Source organism: Lissotriton helveticus, chromosome 1_1 (assembly GCF_964261635.1).
Source record: "Lissotriton helveticus chromosome 1_1, aLisHel1.1, whole genome shotgun sequence".
In the NCBI taxonomy this organism is placed as follows: Eukaryota; Metazoa; Chordata; class Amphibia; order Caudata; family Salamandridae; genus Lissotriton; species Lissotriton helveticus.
In genome coordinates, this window is record NC_136057.1 from 928,623,176 (window position 1) to 928,646,765 (window position 23,590).

Sequence of the window (23,590 nt, forward strand, 5' to 3'; positions counted from 1 at the left end):
TAACTGCAGTATGTTGTGCATTGGTCCGAAGAGGGGCCACAACTGGAAGACTTTTGGTGGGTACATGCTTGCAGCACACAATGCCAGAGTTATTTTTGATGGGTTGTGGAGTCTCGGAGCGTGCCTTACCTGGTCCGCTGGGCAGCAGAATAATGGCACAAGGAGGTGGTTGAGATCCTGAGGAGGTCCCCATTTGCTATAGACATTCCCATTTGAAGTCTCAAACCATTTAGGGATATGGTGAAAGACATATCCTTCTGTAATAGTCGAGAAGGGGTGTAAATATGCCAGGCTTTGTTTCTAAACAATAGATTAGTACATTTGAACAGGCACAGAAGCTCTTTGGGCTGTGAGTAGGGAAATTCCTTTCAGTATGCTTAAATGGCTCATTCAGCCCGCTCCATTGGAACATGTTTCCTGAAGCCCCCCAAAGAGCATGTGGTAATGAAAAGGCTACTGGATTAGGCGAAGTGTAGGACACTAATAACTGTCCTATAGGCTTCATTGATACAGTATAAGGATATAGGAGGGGGACAGAGGAAGAACTTGATACTGCTGGGTGGCTCTGTGCCCGGAGGAATGTTAGGGTTTCCGTATAAGGCATGTGGCCAAATATAGAAAATGTCCCCGTGCCCTTTTCAAATTATTACTTTTCAATGATTTGCATAAAACATGCCCAAACTCACTGTAAACTGACCCTGTGTGGCCGATGTTGTGCATCAGAGGCTGCATTCCTACAACGGTGGAGTGCTTCTGAAGTGAAATTGTAGCAATTATGAATGGAGTAACGGATATGACTATGATTTAATCTCTAAAAACTTGCTTCCTAGGTAAGTAGTCAGAATGGAAACATTGCTAAATGAGGTTGCTCTGTTGTAGGGATTCTGCACAAAGACAGAACTATGCGCAGGTGAGTAGGGACCGAGTCTTTCTACCACCTTAGTATCCACAAACCCAGGACCGACTAGCTATAGTGTCACACATACTCTCATACTCGTATGTGATTAGACACCCCAGAACACAACACTCCCATATCTCTTAGGAATCGCGGTAACAAGACGCACCTTTTCGCTCTCTTTCTTGTACTCGTCCACAATAAGATCTGACAGAGACATGAAACAGTTTAAAATATTTATTTTAACTAACGTGCCCTAACATGCAGTATACGTGCCATAAGCAGGAAAATGCATAGTACAAATATTGTCAGCATAGCAGTCAGTCCATAAATCATGATGGGAGATGTCATTGAAAAAAACAATGGCGAAAGGACTAGTGCCTAACCTCTCTCCATTGCTAAGAAGAAGTATTATTATATAATAAAAGATCTCTTGGCTTTGTCAGCAGACCTCAAACCTTAGCCTATGGATGGTAGATCAACATCATGGGCGCTCTTCTCCCTGGAAAGGTCACTCTCTAAGTGTGTGTCACCTATTCGTGCACCCCACTAAAAACCCACGTACGCTGTCCGAACAACAACTACTTCGGTATGTTTCGTCTAAGGGCTAAGGACTGGGCAGAACAAAATAACAAGGGGCATTGTTGTTCGACCTTGCACATCATGTTCAGTCAAAATCCCAGTAAACATGCAGAGTGAACACCACAATGAGTTCTCATGTGAAAGCAGTCTTTGAATTCATTGCGAAAAATAAAGACGTGTAGTAACGTGTGCAAAGCAGGAGGTAAGCTGCAACGTGCTCATGCTAAGTTTGTGAAAAACGACAGTGTCCCTATGGGCCACGTGACAGTGCATGGGGGTACTAGGAAAAATCCTACCGAAATGGCGAATTGCTATATATTGTGTTCCTCCGGGAGCCCTGGGTTTAGAGCAAATTGAAAAAGGACTTCTCAGAGAAGATTTTAGCTGATGAACAGCATATGGAAATGACTTGACGAAGTGACAAAATGATAGAAGTCCTTGCTGAATGGGCAGAAATGCTTAGTAAAATTTCTCATCTCCTAAATAACATGCGATCTTGAATGGGGCGAGAACAAAAAGGCCATCATTTAATTGTCTGTGAAATGGATATGGGGAATTCCTGGGAAGGGTAGGGAGATGTAGATAGTACTAACAGGTCTCTGACCTGTGGTTGTAATGCTTAAATTGCGATGCAGTGGAACCTTCCATATTGCTGTGCCACTGTCTTTTGGTATGTGGTAAAAACAAGTGAGTAGATATATATGAAAACGTTAAAACTGAAACCTGCAAAACTGCAGACAGTACATTATCAGCTTTTGTGGATGTTTTTTCTGGCTTTTGTTAGATTAACCCCTAGCATTTGTATTATTTAATAATGCTTTTTTTAAATAAAAAAAGAGCTCGTCATCTTCATAGTTTTTAACAGTGAGAGTACAGTTTGCTGGTAAGAGGACCTTTCAATCTAATGTTACAGGGTAGGTGAAGATTGCTCAACAGTGTGAGGTTGTGACCCATCTTCTGTGTTGAGTATCGTTTAAGGCCAGACTAAATATTGCTATTTTAAAAAGAGCTTCCTAAACAATGTTTGCCATCATATCTTTGGGAGCAGTTGAGAATCTTCCAGAGTCTGTGTCCTGGTGCATCCAGTGATCTAACTCTGGGTTTTAACTGCATAAACATGTGTTAGTTACTCAGATGGGCAGGATTTTCAGCTGGGGAATAATAAGGTGCTAGTTTCTGTGGGTATGCAGGACATGTGTCCCAATATCCTTTATGGACAGTGCACAACATCTAAAATGTAATCCTGGCATCTACTGGGATGCAGTGGAGTACATAAAGTTTAGGTCTCATGTCGTCTCACTTAAGAAGATCAAGGCACAGTCTAGCTGCCTAGGTCTCAATTCTTTGAAGATTGGCAATGCATATTTGGGCTTTTTAGATAGAAGGGAGAATATGAGATGCTCTCAGAATGAGGACACTTGTCAGCTCGCTTGTAATCCACATTAGAAGAGTGAGAATTTTGCAGGAGAAAGAGGTACATTTTGACGCCATTTGATACTGCATTGTCTGGATAGACATCAGTGTTAAAGAAGGTTACTTAGGAGCTTGTGTTGTACGTAATCAAAGTCAGATTGTCAGAAGGATATTCTAAAAATCTTTACCCACTTGCAGTAACTAATGTCATCCATCCTGATCAGGTGCTCACATGTCCACTCAATTGTGATGGGTCATTGAGAGATCCCATAGAATCAGAAAATTCCTTTATGTACTACATTTGTGAGCCAATCCATGATAGAGATGACATTACAAGAGCATATGAGTCAAGGAGTGTTTTCTTGGTCCCAAAAAAGGCCGATTTGCTATTTAGGAATAGGTGTCAGCCTTATGAATCAGTTGATTTTAAATCCATTTCAATGGTTTACAGAAATACTTTCAAAGAGTACAAAATGTCTGTAGATCATAATAGGTGAACACTACTTCCAGTTTTTAGTGTTTACCACGTAAGACATTTTTCACGAACTTCAAATGATCATAGAAGTATCTTAATACACTCAAACTACAAATTGTTTACCTCATCTGGTAACTCCCATAACTGCTTTAACTTGCAGTATGGCGTTTAAACTACCTTTTCTTCCAAACAAATGTGTTGTATCATGTTTTTATGTAGCCATATAGTTCTTTATCAGTTTGGATCTTGGCAAAAATGTTGATCCTCATACTTTGTGCTAGAGATTTCAACTAAGGTAACTGTGAATCATTCATTCTCACCCAAACACAGTGCATTTTTCTGCTACTTAGGCTTAGCATTTTTAAGCAACCACAACTTTTCCCCTTTTTACTCTATATGGGGAAATCTAGTATTCTGAATGTGCTGTGTTACACAACTCACTATTCATTATAAACAGGGTTCCTGTGGTTCAGTTTTAACTGGAAATTAACTAATTGAAACCAACAGTTGACACATTTTCCAATTTAGTATCCACTTTTTTCCACATAACTTTTTTTCAAATTTCTAGGGCTGTAGTACTTTAATACTAGAAGGGCACAAAGCACTGGTAGTGAAGATAGCCAGATCCTCCAGGTTATTCCTTAAAACATTCAGTTATGTTTTTTTTACATGTCTGTATAAAATGACTAGTAAGAGAAAAATTAGTTCTAATGGATAAGTTTATATGTCTTGGTGAAGTCCACTGATAAGAGAACTTTAACAATTCTATGCAATGCTTATATAGTTCTCCTTTTTCACTTTCTTCATTGCTCTGTTACTTGCCCTTCTTTACCCCTTTCCCGATCCCTGACCATCTCCGTCTCCACATTTCATGTTAGTTTGTAACAGTAACTATATTTTGATCCAGTGAGGGCTTGTCCTCGAAGAAAAATGCCAGCTGCCTTTCTGTTAACACATAATTGGTTTGTTTGCAGCACTGATTATTTATTTTAGTGCCTGCTGCAATAAAACAGCTTTCTCTCATCAACAATATCTACTCCATGCTCTTAAGATAAAGTTTTGACATTCCCATGAAACAGCAACTGAGTTTGAGACATTCTGTCCTAAAGTGTGCCACAAAGCTGGAGCTGTTTTGGAGCTGTGGCAATTTTCTTACTTCTTCAAAAGCATTCAGTGTTCTGTGGGGCTTCTTGACCCATAATATTTTTAAACCTCACTTCTGTTGTGATGGTAATGATCATAACTGTTTTGAGTATCTTAGGATGTCACTGAAGCTGAGTCAAGCTGTAAAGCTATAGCTCTGGTTGCCTTGTAAACCAGGAATAAAAACAGCATAGTGCTTACTCTAGGACTTGCTCATAATTAGGCTCCCCCTCTAGGGCATTAGCCTGCAGGTGAAAGGGAGTCTCTTCATAGCCTTTCTAGATGGGCCCAGAGCAGCTCCCTTACTTGACGAACAGTGATCCCTGGCAGTGAAATATGTCTCAGTTGAAACTTGCCCAGATGGAAGCTCAACTCCTTGCTTTGCTTTTTGCACATCAGAGGTCACAAGGACACAGTTCCTGTCACTTTGTAGGTTGCCAAGCGATGAACTATTTTAACATTTTACTTTCTTAAGATGTTTATCTGTGAAAATATGTAAGGCAATGTGTGCCTTATTGGAATGTCAGGAATGTGTCGGTACTTGTAATTATACTAATAACCTTTTGATTCACAACTTAGACAAGCTTCATTTTTTACAGTTATTAATATACTAATTTAGTACATAACATATATATCTAAGACCTACACTTTACATGCAATGTTCTACAACTGATTTTGGTAAGGTAGGTTATTTCTCTGCTACCCCATACCTTTTCAAGCTCAGTGCAGGGTGTATGTATCCTTAAGTGCATGCGAGTAACATGGAGGTTGTGGCCCTGTAGCTACTGAGGCGAGCAGGTAGGTGGCTGGCTCTATGTATGTTCCCATACCTTTTGGTCTGCAGTTCCCATATCTCCTGTACGTTGTATACACCTTACATTTCATCAGTTTAGTGTTAACAGCGAGAATTGGGGAATTGCTAAACTAAGCCCATAGTGGTTGGGATATCATATAATGCACCTGAACTTTCTAGGTTTCCATCCCAACAAAAATCAAATATTAAAAAGTGTTTTAGCACCAAAAATATCTGGATAATCATTCCGTCTAAAAGATTTTTTATTGACATGTATCTGCTACAAAATTAATAAATTATGAAAGGTAAGGTGTGGTACCTCCGATCTGTGATCATTATAAAGTTAGCCCTATTGAAGGATTCTTCTGCAAAGCGAAAATAGAGTATTGTATAGGTTTAACATCAACAGATGTATTTTATTGACATATGTGTACTCCAAGTTCAGTACAGTGCATTGGGCAATAGAATAAAGCATGTCTAACTGTTCTCTGTATTTGCTAATTCATAGCTCCTTCCGGTGTGTAATTCGTGGGAAGACACAGTCTGGGCCTATTTTAGGGTTATGGTTGACTGTCTCGTTGAGCAGGAAATCCGGACATCCGTGATGACAACACAGGAGCCTGAAGAGCTACCTAGAGACTACATGGAGGCAAAGTGAGTGAATGTATAATTGGGTAACTGTCAGACCTAAGATGTGGGTCCTTTGCAATAATGGTTTGCTCACTTATAACAAAAGTGAAACTAGTTTTTGAAGCTCTATGCATGTAATTTAAGATTTCAACGATTAACTCCCAAACTTTGATGCCATGTGACATCACTGTAAACATTTAGTCTGCATCACAGGCCTACATCTACTAAGATATATGTATATATACCTTGCTTACTTACTCCAAATATCTTGAGCAATCATTTTTCTTATAATCCTGTATATGTGATAGAGACGTAGCAGCAGATTCCTTACTATAGAACTATCCCTAGGCTTCGGACGAGTTCTGGAAATTTTTCATGAGCAGGTAGTGGTACGCTGGCATGCTGGGAGGTGGCGTCGGTCGGCTTCACTTGGCGTCGTCTGCGCCAGAAGTGACATGCGCTGTGCTGGCGTCAGTTTTTTTCCTGTTCGAGGCATGTGGGCTGCTAAATTCACATCTTAGCATTAGATCGCCGCCTAGTGTTGGGCTCGGATGATTGCACATTGTTGTCCTGGAAGAGTCTTCGAAGTATCCTGAGATAGGTGGCTCCTCCCCTGGACTACAGTGCGCATGGGCATCGGCTCCATCCCCAGATTGTTTTTTTCCGCCATTGGGTTCGGATGTGGTCTCGACGTCTTACTGTCGGAACCAAGTAAAACTATCTTTTACCGGCCAAAAGGCCTCGATTTTCTTGCGTCGGTATTGTCTGCGCTCGGTCTCGAGTCTTCCGTCTCTTGAAGCCGGAATAAGCGGAGTTTTCTTCGCTTTCTAAACTTTGAGGCCTTCTCATCGCGACACGACAGCAAGCCTTTACGGACATGGAGCGGAGCCCGTTTAAGTACTGCCCGCTCTGTGGGTCCAAGTACCCACACATCGATCTACACCCCGTGTGTAACAAGTGCCTTTCACCGGACCACGACGACGGCAAGTGCAAGGCCTGTGCACAGTTCCGCTCCAAGAAAACTCTCAAGCTTCGGCGCGCGGTGCGCTTGGAAGCTAGGCAAGCGGCCCCAGATCCGGAGAACATCTTCGGCGACCCGGAAGAAGAGGTCCAGGGTCACCTTCTACAAATCTCCCCATCACAGACGGAGGTCGAGGCGGATCCGGGAGACGACGACGGAGTCGCGGGTCAGGTCCTCGAATACGTCGAAGAGGTAGGAGACGACGATGAGATTTATGGGGCCGCGGCGGATAGCTCTGCGGACGAGCTCTGCCCCGAAGGTTACGAGGATACCGACCGGGACACGGGATCGCCTGTCGGCCTTACCCAGGACCCGTTGCCGCAAGCCACAGCCCCGCCTTCGGGCCCGGCTACGGACTCACTTGCTGGGCACGCTGTTTCGAAACCGAAACTGAAACCGTCGGGGTCGTCAACACCTAAAATGGCCGACCCGAAATCGAAACTGAAACCAAAGGACTCGAGTGTCCCTAAGATGGCTGCCGTGCCTGTGAAGAAGTCGGTGCCCGTCACCCCGTCGGCTCCGTCGACCTCCGGTCCGCAGAAGCCGAGGAAGTCTGTCGATTCCGATGCTCCGAAATCGAAACCGGCGCCCGAGGAAGGGGCCCCCAAGAAAGATGGTCGGCACGGATCAGCGGCTCCGGCGCCGTCCACGCCCGCCAAGGTCGGCTCCAAAGAGGCTACGCACAAGAAGTCTGCGCCCCGGCCTCAAGATTCGGAGGTGCCGAAGACGGTTTCCGCGCCCAAAACGCACAAGGCCCGCGAGGACGTCGGATCCGAGGGACCGCTCAAAGCATCCTTGTCGGCGACGAAACCCACTGGCAGTGTACCGTCCCCCATTGCGGAGTCACTGCAGAGAATCAGGGAGAAAGCCTTTGCTCCATCGGCTCCGATGCCATCACCGCAGCCGCAAAAGGACGCTCCGGCTAAGCCTTCTGGGAAACTCCTCTTTCTCTTGCCACCTAAGGAGGCGCCGAAAGCGTTTTCGACGAAATCGGCTCCGAAACAGGGTTCCTCGCTGCCTGACCCTCTTCCACGTCGTGTACTCGAATCGGAAGACGATTCAGAGCATTTCATTGATGCTGCCACCGGCAAGCTGACACTCTATAAACGGAAGATCACTTCGGAGCCGGTGGACCCCTACGTCATCCCGTTGAAAAAGAAGAGGGTGCCCCTTGACGCCTCAGGCCTCACGGAACCGATTCAGCCTCCTCCAAGACGGAGCCCTACTCCCTCCCCAGAACACTCTGTGGGTGAGGAATATGATGAGGATGAACAGTACAATTTCCCTATCGATGAACCTGATGTACAACCAGATTCTTACGACGACACTGGTGACCAGAACACCCAAGGTGTGGGCCAAGACCCGCAGACCTTTAATGCACGTGCATCCCCGACTGAGGACTCAGCAGGATTTCATGCACTAATTGAACGGGCGGCGGCCAATCATGATGTGGACATGCATGCCGACCCGGTTGAGGAAGACTTCCTTTTTGACACCTTTGCCATATCTGAAAGGACAGTAAAGACACTTCCTATGCTGAAAGGTGTTCTCAAACATGCTGGGGACATTTTTAAGGAGCCTACGAGGGCGAGAGTGGTCAACCCTCGCATTGAAAAGAAGTACAGGCCTGCACCTGCGGACCCCGTCTACATCCGGGGACAATTGCCACTGGACTCTCTTGTGGTTGCCAATGCCAGGAAACGTGCCAACTCCCAGACAACGGGTGAAGCTCCTCCCCCGGATAAGGAGTCCAAAGTGCTTGAGGCAGGAGGCAAAAGAGTGGCTGCACAGGCGGCAAACTTTTGGCGCATCGCAAATACACAGGCGCTCCTGGCGCGTTATGATAGGGCGCACTACGACACCCTAGAACAGGTTATACAACACCTGCCCCCACAGTTCCAAGAAGGCACCAAAATGCTTATTGAGGAAGGAAAGCTAATATCAAACGCAGCCATCAAGTGTGCACTTGACGCTGCGGACACAGCTGCTAGGGCTATCAACACTAGCGTTATGCTGAGAAGACAAGCCTGGCTCCGCATCTCAGGGTTTAAGCAGGATATTCAGACAACAATTCTGAATCAGCCAGTCAATCCTGATAGTCTGTTTGGTCCGGATGTTGACACCACCCTAGAGAAAATAAAGAAGGACACGGAAACTGCTAAGTCTATGGGGGCCCTGCAGTCCCAACAGTTTCGTGGCAGCAATTTTCGTCGCTCAGGTGCACGTGGAGTCACCAGAGGACAGATGGGTCAACAATCCCAGTTCTCCAAAGGTGGGGCGCAATCCTCGTTCCCTAAACAGAACAAGGGAGGTTATAGGAATAACAGCAACAGAGGTCGCGGCAGAGGAAACAACAGCTCCCGCACCTCTACTCCAAGCAAACAGTGACTTTCTGTCACTGCCCCCCGACCACCTAACACCTGTCGGGGGGAGACTGCAGCAGTTCCTGCCCGTCTGGAGAAACATCACCACAGACAGGTGGGTGCGTCAACTAATCCAGTATGGTTATTGCCTAGAGCTGAAATCCACTCCACCCAACATCCCACCGAGGCAAAGGCCTATGTCCGCAGAGCACTTGCACTTATTGCAGCAGGAAGTGGTGGCGATGCTGCAAAAAGACGCAATCGAGCTCGTGCCGGTGGGGGAGGAAGGCACAGGGGTATATTCCCTGTACTTCCTTATTCCAAAGAAGGACGGTTCTCTCAGGCCCATTCTCGATCTACGTCCCCTCAACCTGTACATACTGTCAGAGCATTTCCATATGCTTACACTGCAGCAGATTCTTCCCTTGCTAAACCAGGGAGACTTCTTAGCGACCTTAGATCTCAAGGATGCTTATTTCCACATTCCACTACACCCGTCACACAGGAAATACCTAAGGTTCACTATTCAAGGCAGGCACTACCAGTTCAAAGTCCTACCCTTCGGAGTCACTACGGCCCCGAGGGTGTTCACCAAGTGTCTAGCGACAGTGGCGGCGCACCTCAGGAGGCAGAATATCCATGTCTACCCCTACCTAGACGACTGGCTCGTACAAGCCAAGTCAGAGCAACAGTGCGCCGCAGACATGTCGACTACAATTCACCTTCTTCACGATCTGGGTTTCTCCCTAAATTACCCAAAATCGCATCTTCAGCCGGCACATGTCCGGCAGTTCCTGGGTGCTACGATCAACACCCTGACAGCCATGGCTCAGCCAAACCAAGCCAGAATCGACAGCATTCAGTCACTGATCCAACAATTCCGAACAAGAAACTCCCTGCCAGCGAGAGTGTTCATGCAGTTGATTGGCATGATGGCCTCCTGCATCTTCATAGTCCCTCACGCACGGTTACATATGCGCCCGCTCCAGGAGTGCTTAGCGAATCAGTGGACACAGGCTCGTGGGCAATTGACAGACCTAGTGTTGGTTACCAGTCGGGCATACGACTCTCTGCATTGGTGGACTCCACACAACCTTTGCAAGGGCCGACTGTTCCACGAGCCCGTGCCGCAGATTGTCCTGACGACGGACGCATCTCTCCAGGGATGGGGAGCACATGTGCTCACTTACACAGTGCAGGGACTATGGACGACGCAGCAACAGAAGATGCACATCAACTATCTGGAACTGATGGCAATCTTCATGGCGCTCAAGTCCTTCATTGTACATCTGAGCAACAAGGTCGTGCTAGTCCGGACGGACAACATGACCGCGATGTACTACATTCAGAAACAGGGGGGCACCCACTCGCCACAGCTGTCTCATCTGGCTCAGAGCATGTGGAAGTGGGCCATTCAGAGGAACATTTTCCTCATGGCAGAACACCTCCCGGGCAAGGACAATCAGATGGCGGATCTGCTCAGCAGATACAGCCATCAGATGCACGAGTGGGAGATACACCCTTCTGTTCTCCACCCGTTCTTCCAGCAGTGGGGTCATCCGGAGATAGACCTGTTCGCAACAAAGGAGAACGCAAAATGCCGACTCTTTGCCGCCAGGTTCCCTCACCCACAGTCGCAGGGGAATGCGATATGGATGAACTGGTCAGGCAAATTTGCATACGCTTTTCCGCCAGCCCCTCTAATACCGCTGGTCGCAAGAAAGCTAAGGCAGCACTCCATGACTCTCGTCCTGGTTGCTCCAACGTGGGCACGACAAGCTTGGTACACCACGTTCCTCGAACTCTCAGTGGTGCCGCATCAAAGACTGCGCCTCACGCCCAGTCTTTTGACGCAGAACCATGGAGACATTCAGCATCCAGATCCACGACAGCTCAACCTGGCGATCTGGCTCCTGAGGTCCTAGAGTTTGGATACCTTAACCTACCTCCAGAATGCATGAGTATCATCAAGGAGGCGAGGAAACCAACTACTAGAGCATGCTATGCTGCTAAGTGGAAGCGTTTTGTCATCTACTGTACGTCCAATGACATCAACCCACTAGATGCATCTATTCCCAACATCATCTGCTATCTGTTACATCTCTACAAGTGCAATCTGGCGTACACTTCCATTAGGATACATCTCTCAGCCATAGCGGCTTATCTTCAGAACAGGCAGCACCTCTCTGTCTTCAGAGTGCCCGCCATTAAAGCCTTCCTTGAAGGTCTGAAGAGAGTCATTCCCCCAAGAACACCACCAGCTCCGGTGTGGAACCTCAACGTCGTTCTCACCAGACTGATGGGGCCACCATTTGAGCCACTGCACTCGTGTGAGCTCCAATTCCTTACGTGGAAAGTGGCCTTTCTGATAGCTATTACGTCTCTGAGGCGTGTCAGTGAGCTGCAAGCGCTCACCATACAAGAGCCGTTCATTCAAATTCACCCAAATAGGGTAGTGCTACGCACTAACCCTAAATTCCTTCCTAAGGTGGTGTCACAGTTTCATCTTAACCAAACTATTGACTTACCAGCATTCTTTCAAAACCCGCAAACGGTGGCGGAAAGAATGCTCCATACCTTAGATGTACGGAGGGCGTTGATGTACTACATAGACAGAACACAACCCTTTAGAAAGACAAAACAACTCTTTGTTGCCTTCGCACCACAACACAAAGGCAACCCAATTTCCAAGGCAGGGATAGCCAGGTGGATTGTTAAGTGCATCCAGATATGTTATCAAAAAGCCAAGCGCACTTTAACAATACCCCCCAGAGCGCACTCCACACGCAAACTGGGGGCATCCATGGCTTTCCTAGGGAACATTCCTTTAGAGGATATTTGCAGAGCAGCCACGTGGGTCACACCACATACCTTCACAAAACACTACTGTGTTGATGTGCATTCCAAGCAGCAAGCAGCTGTAGGACAGGCTGTTCTCAAGACACTTTTTCAGGTTTCTGCAGCTGGCACGGGCAACCGCCGCTGATGGAGGGACTGCTATGTATTCTATGCTAAGATGTGAATTTAGCAGCCCACATGCCTCGAACTGAATATGCTACTTACCAGTATGCATCTGTTCTTGGCATGTAGGGCTGCTAACATTCATATCGCCCGCCCTCCTCCCCGGTGCCTGTCGCAGCTGCAGATATACTATTGTATTTATTCATTAGCATGGACATCCTTTACACTTTCACTCCATCTCCTGCCACAATGGCGAAAAACAATCTGGGGATGGAGCCGATGCCCATGCGCACTGTAGTCCAGGGGAGGAGCCACCTATCTCAGGATACTTCGAAGACTCTTCCAGGACAACAATGTGCAATCATCCGAGCCCAACACTAGGCGGCGATCTAATGCTAAGATATGAATGTTAGCAGCCCTACATGCCAAGAACAGATGCATACTGGTAAGTAGCATATTCATTCTGCGCCAGTCAGTGCAGATCCGGAGAGAGATGCCACCGTACATTTTTTGGCTGTCTTTTTTCTACTTGTTGCCAAAGTTTTTTGGGAATTTTCTCCTGGTGGGGCTGAGATGTCAACAAGGAAGGTTGAATTCAAGTCCTGTGGCACCTGTCACTGGCAGTTGTTGGTGATAGACCAGCACCTTGTCTGTCCGGTGCTGGGAGCCCGAGCACAACGCAAACACCTGCGTTGATTGTCACACAATGCATCCAAAGGCCTTGAGGGAGTGATCCCTCAAGCTCCTTGCTGCTCGACATGCAACGCAGTGACGGACTCGATCACGGTCGAATAGAAGGTTCAGGAGATCTGTCAAGGAGCCTTACCTTTTCGACGGTCATCCCACTCTGGTAAGTCATACAAGAAGAAAAAGAGCAAGAAGTTGAAGAGGTCTTAGTCTTCAACCCATCCATCGCAGCCATCCGACAAGACAGTGTTGTCACTCTAGTCATGGCTCCGCAATTGAGCCTGCGCCATCTCTGCGCCTCCCTGAGTTTCCGGTAGCCGCAGTGACCTCCGCCCCACTCTGAGAATTTAAAGAGGCCATGTACCTCCTATTTGAGCGGCCTGTCCCTGCTGGAGCGCCTTCAGGACCGGCACATTAGCAAGGTGTGCAAGAACCTTGCTCTGTATATATTTTACCAAAATGAGGTATAGTGTGCACAGAGTCCAGTGGAACCCCAAAGGTAGGCAGAGGTAAGAGTAGCTAGCACCTTACTCTCTATTTGTGGTAGTGTGGGCAAGCAAGAAGGCTTTATCAGAGGGTAGTGTTAAGCATTTGTTCTACACACCCAAAGTCTGAACTCCGAGCAATTTGTATCAAAAGTATTATTTAGTTATTTGTATTTCTATAACCAAGGCACGCCTGGTGTAGGTAAGGGAAGTAATACTTTCACAATCTTATGCAGTGATTTACAGTTGAATGCAGTTTCAAATGCTGATAGTTGAATTACAGGTAAGTTCGAAATTACTTTTTATTTACTTACTTTGAAGATTACTGTATAGAGTACTTTTTAAGTTACTTTTTCTAATTAGTGTGATAGGCCTAGATATCACACTGAGACATTTCTTAGACAAACGGTAAGTAATTCTCTTTTTGTACATTTGCAGTTTTTCAATGTTTTAATACAAACCAACTCCACACTTGAAAGAATTTTGAAGGAAAAACAGTCCATACAATCCTATGGAAGGAAATTAAGTTAACGGTTTGCTAGTGGGTACTTATTTGTGAGAGTCGGTATTTTGAGGTTAGAACCAGGATTCACCCAGGGTCAAGGATGCACTCCCAGAACACCCTAGGGACTAGGGCGGCTGAGTGTAGAGTGCTGAGGCCTAAGGCCTAATGTTATCCAATGGGTGATAGGGGCCTCTGGTTGGTGGCTGCTCACAGGCAGTTCACAAGGTTGTGGGATGATGTTTAGCACACAAAGTGCACCCACAGCGGCGGCCGGGTGCAGGGTGCTGTTTTGGCGTCGGGTGACATGTTTTCAATGGGGATTGACGGTTTTGGTTTTTATCTGCAGACTTGGTCCAGGAAGACTTCTGGGAGGAAGGTGCACCTTGGGTTCTTTTCTCCAGCCCGGCTGGATGCAGGGGGGTTTTTGAGGTCGGATTTATCCTTACTGGGCCACTCGCTGTTAGTCGGTGGGGTGTCTCTGTGCAGAAATTGCAGGCGACGTCGGGAAGTTCTGGAGGGGTCAACCCACGGTGGGCATCGACTCTAGGGGACCTCGCTGGGACCGATGGGCCACCCGGATTCTGGACGTTGGCGTCGGGTGCAGTGGTGGTTCCAAGCATCTGGTTTCATTGTCCCTCAGCAGGCTCAGAGTCTGTCCTGGGAGTTTCTTTTGAACAGAGCTGCTATTCACACAAGGTCCTGTCTTTGTTGAAAGCAGTCAGTCCTTCCAGGGGTTCTGGAGGCTGCTGACTGCAGGACAAGGTGATTTTTGGCGCAGGATCTCTGGATACTGCAGATGGGCTGGTAGGGCTGGGGCCAAGTCAGTTCTTCTCTGCAGCCTCCTCAGCTGGGCATCTTCATTCATCCTTCTTCGTAGGTTGCAGGAATCTCTCTTCTTGGTTCATGTCTGCCCCCTAAATACTGTATTTAGGGGCGTTTTAGGGATCTTGAGGTCAGTAGCCAATGTCTTACTCCACCCTTGCTGTGCTCACCCCACGTGGGGGAGTGGGCACAATTCCTAATCCTGATTGGTGAGTGGCAGCCATCTGCAAGATGGCGGCCACTGAAGAGTGGGCTTCCCCTAGCTTCCCCAACCTGAGGAGTGGGGTTGGCAGAGGCTGGGGCACCTTCTGGGCTGTCTTAATTTTTCCCGCCTGTCTTCCCGCCGAAAAGGAGGGGAGACAGAAAGGGAGCCTATTGATGCAAGAGAGACTGGGGGTCGCATTACAAAGGCGGCAAAGCCTTTGAAGCTCCCCTGCTGCAGATGGTTCTTTCTGTCCTAGTGGAGGTGTGACCACCTCTGCCAAGGAAAGGCTTTGTTTCTGGGCTCGAAGAGCGAAGGCTCCCTCCACAGTGGTCCAGAAACATGTTGTGGTGGCAGGCTGGTGTGTACTAGTCAGGGAACCCACCAGAGGCTGGTTGTTTTTCAGGGGGCATCTCTAAGATGCCCTCTGAGTACATTTTTCTTTCATTAAATCCCACACTGACATCAGTGTGGGTTTATGTGCTGTTCTCAGTAAAGCCATTATGATACTGTGGAGTTCGTAATGATACACTCCCAGGACCATATGCTCTTAATGGCATTACTACACTTACAATGTCGAAGAATTGGTCTAGATACTGTAGGGGTACAGGGCTCTTGCACCTGTATCCTCACCACTAGTATAGTGCACCCAGCTAGAGGGGTGGCTGACCTATGCCAGGGCAGTGAGTTGTAGGCATTGCACACAGGGATGTGTGCCATGTCGACTCTTCACTTTGTTCTGCACCAAAACGAGAGAAAAAAAACAGGGCCTCTAAGGGTGGCACAATAAGTGCTGCAGCCCTTAGAGGCATTCCCTGGCCACAGTACTCTTCGTACCTATGCAACCTTTTACAAGAGACTGGCATTTGGCCAGATAAGTGCCAATTGGGGGTACAAGGTACAGTTTTGGGAACCTGATTGGCAGGGACCCAGGTCACATCAAGTCAAAGTGCATCAGTAGTCTGTCAAAAAGTGGGGGGGTTACTGCAATAGAAACCCAGCTTCCAACATGGTGCCACTACTGGTTTCTCACCAGCAGATCAGCCCAGGGCTCCTTCTGGGCCCCTTGGATCCACAGATGGATCTGGACAGGCGCTGGCTGAGCCACCTCATCTTCCCCGGCGCTGGATCCACTGTTGATGCTCCTGGCGCTGCCATCCCCATTCTTTTCTCAGACTCCTACATGGAGCCGGAGGAGTACCTCCAGATGCCATCTGCAATGCCGACCGGAGCCATTCCCTCCAGGCTGGAGATCTATTCCTATGGGCAAGGACTTGGGGAAGATTGAGAGGGGCCACTGGACCCTGAAGAATACCAGACCCTAGATCCCGATATGGACTCATGTGAGGCTTTGGCCGATGCAAGTGGACTGGACACCTCTCCAGGTACTGGTTTGGTCTCTCCTCCTACCATGGCTATGTAGGAGGGAGCCACATTTGACCTTCAGCTTCCTTCAGGGCTGTCAACACGAACATCTTGATGGAGATGCTTCATCCAGGAGTCACCCCTTCAGACCCTCCTCTACCATTTAATGAAGCCCTCACAAAAGTCTTGCTCAGACCTGATCGAAGACCTGCACAGAGGCTCTTGTCAATAGGAATATTGCCCTCTGCCATCGCCCCTGTGGGACCCCTCCGTGGATAGGGAATCTAAAATCCTGGACATCTTGTGTAAGAAAAGATTTTCTTCCACCAGCCTGGCATGGCGGTCTTTGAACACTGCATGCCTTTTGGGTTGTTACTCCCATTCCCTTTGGGATATGGTTGCTCAGGTTCTGCCTAAAGCCCGAAGGAGGCTTGGGCCTTACTGTCCTAAGCTTTTACTAATGAGAGAGACACAGCGAAGTTCACAATCCTATGTGGTCTGGACAGGACCGACTCGCTAGGTAGAGTGGTTTCTTGGACGGGGGGCCTTATGGCACCAGGCCTAGCTGAGGACAACTGGCTTTTCAGGGGATGGCCAAGCTTCACATGTGAACATGCCCTTTGATGGGTCCTGTCTCTTCGGAGACTAGCCAGATTCACTGCTGGAGCTACTTCCAGGTCCTTTGCCTTTCCATGGCTCCATCAACCCCAGTCTGCCATTCGCATCCACGGACGGGGCTTCCAGCTGTGTCTCTACCTGCCCAGCCACCACAGCACAGAAGCTTCACAGCCACTGCATGGCAGAGCATGCTGCGACCGAAGATCTCGTGAGTCAGGCAGACAGAGGTAGGCTCTATCCATCCCCGTACATCATTCACCCCGGCAACCTCCAAGCCTCTTTAGTTTGCCCTTCGACCATCATGGGAACCAGTGGGCGACAAAATATGCTCTCACCTGCACCACTGGAGATCAATAAAATAATTAAGAACTGGGTTCTCCGGATTGACCGAAGGGGCCACTCCCTCACCTTCGTGACCACCCCCTCCACTCATGCCACCCACTTCCCACAGGCTGATGGGGGACCAGCTCTCCTTACTCCGCCGGGAAGTGGCATCAGAGAGATGGTGCAGTCATCAGAAGTATTTAATTGTTGCTATTCCTACTACTTTCTGATGCCCTTCAAGGACCGAGGCCTTTGTCCTATCCTAGACCTGCACCCTCTCAATTTCTTCCTGAAAGAGGAGTCATTCAAAATGCTCCTGCTCGCTCAAGCCCTGTCTGCCCTGAACCTTGGAAACCGAATGGTCGCATTGGACTTGCAGGACACGTACTGCCACATCCCCATCCTGCCTGCCCTCGAACATTACCTATGGTTCATAGTAGGTCACAAGCACTTTGGTCACTGTGCTCCCCTTTGGCCTTATCAGTGCCCGTAGGGTGTTCGCTAAGGTGATGGCGGTGGTTGCAGCTCATCTGCCAGTCTTTCTCTATCTCGACGACTGCCTGTTGAAGGCAAGCTCTTCCTAGGCAGTCGACTCCAGACTACGGTGGGACTCCTGTACTTGCTTGGGGTCACTATCAACATGCCAAAGTCACACCTGGCCCCTTCTCAGACACTCCTTTTCATCAGAGCTGTTCTGGGCACAATGCAGTATCGGACTTATCCTCGCAAACGGCGGGTCCTGGATATTCAGGCTATAATACTGGTTTTTCAGCCTACATCCTGTATCCTGCTTGTGACACATGCCCGCCTGTATATGCAGGCTCTACAATAGGACCTGATGTTCCAGTGGGCGTAGCATCAGGGGAATCTCACCAACCTGGTCCAGATCTCGGCGGGCACTGCAAAAGATCTTCAGTGTTGGTCAACTAACCACTATTGGTGTCAGCAACAGACCATCTACCATCCCCAACCAGATAGAACAGTAGTGACATATTTGTCACTCCTGGGCTTGAGTAGCCACCTGGGAGAGGTTGAGATCAGCTTCCTCTGGTCTCCAACGGAATCCGAGCTCCACATCAACCTGCTGGAGCTTCGGGAGATTCAACCTCCTTTATACCCTCCATCAAGGGAAGGCTAGTGCAGGTGTTAACGGACAATTCCAGTACCATGTGGTACTGCAACAAACAATGCGGGTTGGAGTCGTGGACCCATTGCCAAGAGGCCCTGCAGCTCTGGACGTGGCTGGAACGCCAGGGCATTTCTCCTGTAGTTCAACACCTGGTAGGGTCTCTGAACCCCAATGAATAACTCAGTTGAAGATACCTAGCTTACCACAAATGGCGTCTTCATCCGGAGGTAGTGCAAGGTCTCTTTTAAGCAGTGTGAAGAAACTTGGTTACAGCTGTCCGCCACCTCCAAGAATGTGCAATGTTAGCAGTTCTGCGCTATGGAGTTTCCAAGGCAGCTCTGCTTGGAGACACTTTTTGTTTTGAGTGGAGCTCAAGTCACCTGTACATCTTTCTGCCCATCATATTCCAGCCCAGAGTTCTGAAGAAGATCAGGAACAACTAGGCTCAAGTCATACTTGTATCTACAGGCTGGGCTTGGAGAGTCTGGTATCCTGAGGTGCTGAGCAAGGCCATCTATCCTCTGATCAAGCTGCCTCTTCGAGAGGATTTTCTGTTGCAACAGCAGGGAACCCGTCAAGGCTCCGTCTTCATGCATGGAGATTGAGCAGCAACAGTTGAACGCTTTCGACCTTCCATCCGAAGTCCTGAACAGCCAGGTGTCTCTCCACCAAGACGGTATATGCCTGCCATTCGGCCAAGTCTGTGGCATGGTGTGCAGATAAACAGGTTGAACCCCTTTCTGCCCCACTTTTCTCTTGCCAAGCAGGACTCTGCTTTGGGCAGCTTAAAAGGCTGTCTTTCCAGCATCTCTGCATTTCTGTATTTGCCTGATCATCCATCCATTTTCAAGTCCTGAGGAACACATTTTGTTTTTCTATGTGGCTCTTGATTGTGGTGAAATGGAACAGTGTTATGCCTACTCCCCATAGGAAGTGGTCATATAGGGGGTGTAGTAACCCTAGGGGTCAGTAGCCCGTTGGCTACTACCCTACACTCCCTTTAACACCCCATAACTAAGTATTTAGGTGCCCCCTGACACCAGGAAAACAGATTCACCTGACCTAAGAAAAACAAAGAGGAGCCTAAGAAGGCAAGAACTGTGGACCAACAGTGGACGTAGTGCCAAACTCTGCCTGCTTACTCCTGTCTCGACAATTGCAAAGACTCTACTTGTCCGGCAGCTGTGCATCCTTCAAAAGTCGAGCAGGGCTGCTAGCACTTCACCAACCCGTCAGCATCTCCTTTGAATTGGAAGAGCCACTTGCCTGCAGGCACCGACCACAGCGTCATGTTCACTGATCTGCTGACTACCGGGTCCACGGACACAACAGCCGCCCAGACGGAGGTCACCATGCTCCAGGAGGTCAAATCTGTCTTCCCACCAAGTTTGGAGACACCAGAACCCTCAACAGCTGCCCTGCACCAATACCTGGACACCAACACCACCAAGACCGACCTACCGACTTGGGACTTCAGCACCAGAGAGTCATCATCAATGTGGCCCTGCTGTCCTGTTTTGTCCCCATCTCCAGGTCGACCCCAAAAGTGAGAGCCTCCAACGCAAGCGACCCGCCGGACTAAACATCTCTGCACCCGAGCCCCACAGCCTGAGCCTACCAACCGTGCACTCTTGCTCTAGAGACCCCTTAAGAACCGAGCACCCTTTTTATTTTTCTGTTGCTGGATCTCTCCATAGCCTTCAATGACAGTGTTCGAGGCTACCCTTGCGACTAGCACCTCTGCACCCAGACACACCAGGGCAGATAAACCAAAATTGATGATGGTTCTAAGGACTTTGGTCCCTACTTACCTTAAGTCCAGAAGAACAAGCATGTAACTCGATTACAAGTACCCCCATGAAGTGTATGTTTCTCCAACAGGATATTATTAGTGTATTCGAGGCTTAAATGTAACAAATGTATGTTCGAGGCATGTGGGCTGCTGAATTCATATCTTAGCATAGATCGCCGCCTTGTGTTGGGTCCGGATGTTTGCACCTTGTTATCTTGGAAGAGTCTTCGAAGTATCACGAGATAGGTGACTCCTTCCCTGGACTACAGTGCGCATGGGCATCTTCTCCATCTTCAGATTGTTTTTCTCCGCCATTGGGTTTGGATGCACATCGACAACTCCAATTTCGGGATCGAAATTTTCCAAGATTCAAAGACCGAAAAACCTTCAACTTTCAACAGTATTGTTTCCAATCGGTATCCCTCGGCTCGACCACTCTTTCCATCTATATCTGGTCGTCGACACGGGCCGTTGGGCCTTTCGACGCCACGTGGGCCTCCTGCCGATGGAAAGGGCCCCGTTCAAAAGATGCCCACAATGTCGATCCAAGTTTCCACATAGCGACAAGTATACAGTATGCATCAGGTGCCTGTCCCCGGAGCACAACAAAGAAAACTGCCCAGCTTGTGCTCAGTTCCGGTCAAAGAAGACTATCCGGAACCGAAGAGCTGCCCGACTAGAGATGCAGCGGCAGGCACCAGAACCAGAAAACATTTTCGAGGACGAACATGAACTTCCAGAGGCAGTGGACTCTGACTTGGAGCTAGTCACCGTAGAAGACCAGTCGGACTCCGATGACGAGATCACACCGGGGCAAACCGTGAGTACCAAAGCCCCTACCCTGCCTCCACCTCCATCCAAGGCTCCGGTCAAAGCATCGCCCAAAAGCCTTAGCCGAAATAATAGCTTCAGAAGCCCCACCTTCCGGCTCCGCTACGAAGACTACACCTAAGCCTTCCGGTACACCGGTACTGAGTAAAACACTTCCCAAAAAGACTGTAATTCAAAAAAGGCTACAGAGCCGAGAACGTGTACCGACACCAAAAAAATCGTCGACCCGAAAAAAGCGTCGACACGAAAAAGGTAGTTGATCCGAAAAAGTCCATCGACCAGAAGATATTCGTCGATCCTAAGAAGACTGTCGACCCGAAAAAGGACGTCGATCCAAAAAAGAGCGTTGACCCGAGAAAGGTCATCGACCCAAAAAAAGGTATCGACCCGAAGAAAAGCGTCGAGCCGAAGAATATCGCCGAGCCAAAGAAGGCCGTCTAACCGAAAAAGGCAGTCGAACCGAAAAAAGACGTTGAACCGAAAAGGCACGTCCAGCCTAAAAGACAGTAGAGCCGAAAAAGACCGTTCAGTTGAACAAGAACGTCGACCCAAAAACAGCTGTCGAGCCGACAAAAGACGTCGAGCCGGTTACAGCTCCACGGAAACATAAGGACAAGAAAGCGACCGATCCAAAAATCTCGGCGCCAAAGCCACGGACAGTAGAAGAAGAACTTTTTCATCCTGATCCAGTGAGCCCAGGCCAAAATAGACTGTATATAGAACCTGAAACAGGACATATAGCAGTTTACAGTAAAAACAAGCGAAGACTGGACACTGAAACTCCTTCTCCTGTTCCTCTTAAGAAAAAAGACTTTGGGACATCCCCTTCAAGACCTTTTACACCTCCTCCTTTCACTCCTAACATGCCTTATGTTCCATATTCTCTTACACCTCCACATTAAGATGAGGGAGAAGACATGGGTGAAGATCCTCAACAGGATTTTATGGACCCAGACGATGAGGGAAACCAAGATACCACATGGGACGATCAAAACGACCCTGATGACCCATATGATACACAACCCATACCCAATCCCTCCACATACCCCACAAAGCCATCTCCCACTGACAACACTGTCGCTTTTAACCAGCTAGTAGACAGAGCAGCTCAGTATCATGGTGTAGACATGCACACTGACCCTTTAGAGGAGGATTTCCTATTTAACACCTTACCAACATCAGAGAAGACTGTACGTATACTACCTATGTTAAAGGGAGTACTAAAGCATGCATCAGACATCTTTAAAGACCCAGCTAGAGCGCGTGTACTCAATCCAAGAATTGAAAAGACATCTAAACCAGCCCCTATAGACCCCTCTTGTATCAAGGCTCAGCTACCACTACACTCTCTAGTTGTTTCTAACGCTAGGAAAAGAGCGAATTCGCAAACAGGTGATGCCCCCCCTCCAGACAAGGAGTCAAAGATATTAGAAGCCTCAGGCAAAAGAGTAGCTTCTCAAGCGGCTAATACATGGAGAATTGCCTATCCACAAGCTCTCCTAGCACGCTATGACAGAGCACACTAGGATGAACTGGAAGGGTTGTTACAACACCTACCAGAACCATATAAAGCAAAAGCAAATGCACTAATACAGGAAGGAAAATTCATCATCAATGCATCCATAAAATGCGCCCTTGATGGAGCAGATACATCCGCTAGGTCTGTCAACACTAGTGTGTTACTACGCCGGCATGCCTAGCTCAGCATTTCTGGGTTTAAGAATGAAGTGCAGTCGTCCATACTCAATCAACCCATTAACCAGGATTTCTTGTTTGGCCCTGCAGTGGATACCATCTTAGAAAAGATGAAAAAAGATACGGACATCGCTAAGTCTATGGGTGCACTTCAATTTCAACAGTCTTGAAGCTCCTTTCGTCGCTCCTCTTTTCGAGGCTCAGGCAGAGGCAACACATCCCAGGCCTCTTCCTCATTTAAAAGTACTACACAAAGCACCTTTAATAAAGACTCCAATAGAGGAGGTTATAGAGGGAACAATACCAAAGGCAGAGGACATGGTGGTAACAACACCAGAGCTACCACCACCACCACCAAACAGTGACCTGTTCACACTCCCTCCAGACCATTTAACACCAGTCGGAGGGCAAATAACACAATTCCTACCAGTCTGGAACGCCATCACTACAGACAGGTGGGTGAGACAAATTATCCGGTATGGTTACTGCCTGGAACTAATTTCTACTCCACCCAAACACCGTCCAATGTCCAAAGAACACATCACGCTGTTACAACAAGAGGTGCTCTCCATGCTACAAAAAGGTGCCATAGAACCAGTCCCATTTCAACATCAAGGGACAGGAGTTTATTCTCTATACTTCCTCATCCCTAAAAAAGACTGATCTCTCAGACCAATATTGGACCTAAGACCTCTGAACCAATACATACTATCAGAGCATTTCCATATGATCACTTTACAACAAGTGCTCCCACTGCTTCAGCAAGGCAAATTCCTTGCTACATTAGACCTCGAAGATGCATACTTTCACATCCCTATACATCCAGCTCACAGGAGATACCTCAGGTTCACAATCGAAG

General features: G+C 48.0%; 1 protein-coding gene across 3 annotated transcripts in view; it reads left to right on the forward strand.

The window, feature by feature from the left end:
- NUP107 (nucleoporin 107) overlaps positions 1-23,590 on the forward strand; it is a 547,946-nt gene that overhangs the window by 240,790 nt on the left and 283,566 nt on the right. For all 3 annotated transcript variants that reach the window (XM_078676641.1, XM_078676632.1, XM_078676648.1), the window contains exon 16: positions 5,810-5,955. In XM_078676641.1, the coding sequence (XP_078532767.1) occupies positions 5,810-5,955 (146 nt within the window). The remainder of the gene's footprint in view (positions 1-5,809; positions 5,956-23,590) is intronic.